This window comes from Bombyx mori, chromosome 17, assembly GCF_030269925.1.
Source record: "Bombyx mori chromosome 17, ASM3026992v2".
NCBI classification, from domain to species: domain Eukaryota; kingdom Metazoa; phylum Arthropoda; class Insecta; order Lepidoptera; family Bombycidae; genus Bombyx; species Bombyx mori.
Genome location: NC_085123.1, coordinates 14,325,820 through 14,331,060, shown reverse-complemented (window position 1 = coordinate 14,331,060; position 5,241 = coordinate 14,325,820). Strand labels below are relative to the sequence as shown.

The 5,241-nt window shown below is 39.3% G+C and overlaps 1 protein-coding gene across 1 annotated transcript; it reads left to right on the top strand.

The window, feature by feature from the left end:
• Positions 1 to 881: 881 nt before the first annotated feature.
• On the top strand, positions 882 to 4,519 carry LOC110385405 (uncharacterized). Its single transcript, XM_021348704.3, has 4 exons — positions 882 to 1,125; positions 2,099 to 2,180; positions 3,336 to 3,512; positions 4,406 to 4,519. The coding sequence occupies exons 1-4, from the start codon at positions 1,024 to 1,026 to the stop codon at positions 4,483 to 4,485; spliced, it is 441 nt and encodes a 146-aa protein (XP_021204379.1). The 5' UTR covers positions 882 to 1,023; the 3' UTR covers positions 4,486 to 4,519.
• The last annotated feature ends 722 nt before the right edge of the window (positions 4,520 to 5,241 follow it).

Genomic DNA, 5,241 nt, shown 5'->3' with positions numbered 1-5,241 from the left:
AAGGGATTTGAATAAATTTCAGCGGCTGATTCAGTGAGATCTGGGGGATTCGTCGGGCCTTGGAGGTCTCTAAGTTATGAGACCGTTGTTTTGGTTGACTTAGGAACGTAATCTTCGCCTGAGGATAAATGATACGATTCGTAATGTCCGTAGCGGATTTAAATGGACCGCGTGGAATAGTATAGCTCTTAGCATAATGTCTCTGGAGTATCTAGCAATATATCCTGACCAACTGAATGATTTGCAGCCTCAATTGTGAGCTGGAACATAATCCATTGTTCTACAAATGTTAATATTGTTACGTGCTGGGGTTCAAGATAAATAAAACTACCACCGAAGTGCAAATTAAAACTATATTTAGCACTTAGAACACTTACAGATCACTTTACAATTCTTAAATAGCTTCTTCCGCTTCGCTTCAAGTGATCCTTACGCTATTTCGCTTCGAGTAGAACCGGTTACCAACTGGATTCGGGTCATTTCTGCAACGCTTTTATAATCGATACAACATCCCTAGAAGTATGGAGAGCATTCTCGGGAAGGCCTTTTCGATACGTGTTTAAGCTATATGATAATAGATGGCGTTGCGTTTCTCGAGCGTTCTCGATGTTACCAGTTGTTTTGATATTCTTTTCTGCTATTCAACGATAGATGGTGTTACTCTTACCCGCGTAGTAATATGTAACTACGGCTAGCAGCCACGAGGACTTATGAATGTAGCTGTCATAATCTGTATTACACAAAAACAAATCGTTCTCTACATCGCATCACGTTTTTAGAACATGCTAGTCAAGAATGTGAACATATTATGAGTTTAATCTAAGTTAAACAGCATACGCTGACACATGAACATATTTGTTACAAACCAGACCAAGCTTTAACAAACAGTTCGTCTTTTGTTTCCGAGAATGACTCTCTTGCATGTTATGATAAGCCCTATAAAAATATATGTAACAGTATTTACATAATATCGCTGTGTAGATTCTGCCATTGTGTTCGCCCTCTCGGTCCCGCTCAGTCGCCATGGAGGATCGAGTATTGAAAGGATTCGTGCTAATCTGCGTTTTCGGTAGCGTCGTGTGCGATCTCGAAGATTTCTTCGGTAACTTTCCAGTTGATGTTAAGGTAATAATATACACATTTATTGCAAGATAGATCACATTTCGAATTTAATTGAATGTGCTTTATTAAACTTAATAATGGATTTAAAGTTTTTATGTTTTTTTTTTTTGTAATTACGAATGACTAAGCTTCTATTCGTGACATTTGAGTATTACGCTAACGACCATCTATTCATCTACAAACATAACAATTCATTTTCACGTCATTTTGCGCACAGAAAAATCTAGACACTTCCTTACGGATTCATCAGATCCAATAACTCTTACATTAGACGCTTTAGCTCTAACACTAGTAGCAGGTTCAAGAACTCCGGTAACCGTACTTGTCGAACTCGGCAAAGAGTTCGACGTGCAACCTAACCCGTGCATCAGCCCACTGAGTTTCTCGCCGGATCTTCTCGGCGGGTCGCGATTCCAATCTGGTAGTAGATTCATTCGCGAAGCAGCTGCGCTCGAGTTGTTAGGTCTCCTTCGGAAGCGCTCGGGCAGCTGTTAGCTAATCCCACCCCTCCTGGCTGAGCCTTTGCTCGCCCACCTGTCCTGGTGAAACTGGAAAGGCCTTCGGTCCACCAGTAATGCAAAGTAGTGCCTAATACACACTAATACCTAATATGCACTTGCGGGAATCAAAAGCGGTGATGTAGATATGGGGTGATGTCACAAAAGAACGTCCTATCGCATGCCATCACGGCGTAAGAGTTGGTTTTATAGGCCCGAGCTGATGGTTATTCCACATCAAAAGATGATGAATTTAAGATAACTAGAATAGGTTACGGACCTAGTCTAGAAAAGTTTTCGGAGCCCATCGATATCCTAACGCAATTTCCAGAAATGGTGTAGAATATCTAAAACGAAATTGGAATAAGTATATGCTCTTAAAATGAATTTATGGCTTAGTCGGCAAATTAGGCAGATTCGTGACAAGAACTCGTTTTTACATTTCCTACCATCACTAAAAGTAGACAAAATATTTTCAGAACGAATTCATTAGCGCTTGGGATTCGTTGATAGATGCTATCAAGCAACCGGTCAGAATAAAAAGACTTGGATCTGATGGAAGTAAGTTTTCGATTAACTATGTATAGAAAATCAAATATGTCTATCTTGACTGTGTTGATGTCAATGACTATATTATTATGTAGTATACTTATATATAGGTATATGTGTATATTTGATTTGCTTATTGATACTAATAATAATAATAACGCATTTATTTCCTGAACATTTTACAGCGATTACTAACAATTTCAAGTAGACTAAAAAACAATATAGTACCTATAAAAACAAAATATAAAAGTGAGATCTACACTTATACTAATATTAATACTATAAAATCTACGCTACAAAATATAACTCGTCTCGATGCGCCTTTCTTTAAAGTTCTCCTACAACTCACTTCACTACTTTCTGTATACTGCTACTATTATCCAAACGGGTCCAGAGGTAATTTTCAGCTTATCCTCCCATCTTCTTGGTTTGCGAACTCGGCTCCTCGAGCCAATCCTCGTGTACCAAACTATCACCTGCTTACTCAATTTTCCTCTCTACTACCTGCTTAACTTATCTAAATGAAATCAGCTACTGATCTGCCTAAGCTTGACTATTATCCGAAATCATAAAGTCATAAGCAGTTACGAGCCACACTTGTAATGTCTTACTATCAAATGATATATTATTTATATCTCAAGCCGCATTCGCAGTAGTATCAATAGATTCTGGTACCCACTTACCTAGATGGACCAAGACTGGCTCTGTCTATTATTAGCAACAAGTAAATTGTCTAGACTTTTATTCTTAGCTAGCTGACCCGGCAAATTTCGCAGTGCCTCAATCGATACATAAAATACCTAAACTTTTGTATAAAATAACCTTAAAACAAACAAAAGGAATCGGTCCGACGGGGGACACATCAAAGGAAAAACAAAACTGTTATTTTTATTAATTTCCGAGCATTTTCATATTTATTTACCTTTTAAACCTTCTCTGGACTTCCATAAATAATTTAAGACCAAAATTAGCCAAATCGGTTTAGCCGTTCTTGCGTTTTAGCGAAACTAACGAACAGCAATCCATTTTTATATAATATAGAGAAGGAGATTTCATAAAACTCACTACAAAGTGCAGTTTTAGTTTCATATAGTTCTTTATATTATCAGATAATATTTATAAATATGTAATGGATCTTTGTGATTTATTTCTTTGTTTTTGATTCAGAACATAAGACTTGGGCTATTCCGGCTACAACGGCTTCGACCACAACTGTCCTGAAAACTATAACCACTGAGCCATCGATCACAAAATTAGCAATACCAATTCTGCCGGTACCTAGATGGAGCTTTCTAGAGCGATGGAGGGGTATGGAAGTACCTAGGATACCGGGTTTTGTGAAAGGTGATAAGAAACTTTATAGCCTGATTCTGAGCCTTTTTTGCACAATTTTTTATCGCTTAGACGGCTGAGTGAATTCACGACCCATCTATTATTAAGTGGTTGTAGCTTATAGACATCAACAGCTTAAATTTCGTCACACATCTTGAAACTTATATTTCAAGTGTCCGTTTATAACACGGCTGCCTTACCCTTGAAAATGAAACGCATCACTTCTTCGCTAAGGATATAGACAGGGTGGTAATGGTGGTACCTGCCCATGCAGGTTCCCAAGACACCTTATCAGTAACTATGCCACTAGTTTATTAATGGTATCGCGCGTTTTTAATATGCACAGATAGGTATTGCTATCGTTAACCTCATAGCGCTTGGGAAATTTGCCTATTTCTGCCGTGAAGCAGTAATGCGTTTCGGTTTGAAGGGTGGGGCAGCCGTTGTAACTATACTTGAGACCTTAGAACTTATATTTCAAGGAGGGTGGTGCATTTACGTCGTAAATGTCTATGGGCTCCAGTAACCAATTAACACCAGGTAGGCTGTGAGCTCGTCCACTCATATAACAATAAAAAAAAAAAAGAGATACCGGACATTTGAAAGTCTGATGTTACGTGGCAGATAAGATCCCTGAAAACGAGCTGTGGGTGAACGCAAGAAAGGTAGTATGGATAATGGTAAATGGTCATGGTTCTCAACTATCATCATCATCATCATCATCTCAGCCTGTCTACTGTCCACTGCTGAACATAGGCCTCTCCAACTGATGTCCAACTGAGTCTCCAACTGAGTCTCAACTATGATTATGTGTATTATCTAATGGCATATGCTCTTAAAATTTATTTCACAAACACCATATTAAATTTAATTATGACATGAATATTAACCACTCTAATTTTCAGCCCGCCATTTCACTGGACCACAACAATACAAGCCGAGTCTGACCGACGAAGATAATTTCGGAGTATTAATGTTCATTTGATTAATAGCATTTTATGAATTTCAAATATTGCTAATCGCTCTTTTTATACTCGCCGTGAGTAAACTACACGGCTATGGAAAACTAAGCTATGCTACGATTTGTGTGTTCTCATCGCATTTTATTCTTAAGTTTAGACGCACGAAGTTAAAGAAGCAACTTTACGGATTTTGCAACTTCTAGCGGTGTCTAACAGGAGATATTTAACTGATACCTAAATCGCGCTAACGAAATTTTCAAGGAACATACAACATCGAACAATAACATTTGATCGCCCTCTGAGTTTCTTGCCGGATCTTCTCAGTGGGTCGCGTTTCCGACCCGGTGGTAGATTCTGCGAAGCACGACTTTTGCTAGGGTTCGTGTTAGCAACAACATCAAGTTTGAGCCTCGTGACGCTGATATGGTCTCTCAAGACCATCAGCTTAGGTAGGAAAAAAAACCATTTTACCGGTTTTCTACCGTGCAGTATCATCAGCTCGGGGAAAAATTTGTTTTTTGTGAGGATGGCATCACTTCACGCTTCACTGCATGCTGGTGCAGTTGTAGGCCCAGCAGAACCTGTCTCTCCGCCCGATGCTTGGAGCTGGATGCTATGTCAGAAACGACTTAATCGCTCAGGACCTGGATATGGAGACGCTTGAGGGGTTCGTTCGGAGGCTAACTTGTGCAATGTTCAAGCGTACTGACGGTGACTCCCAAGAGGCTCTTTACAATATAGCTCCCCCTTTCAGCGGTAGGCAGCGGCTTGGCTCTGCC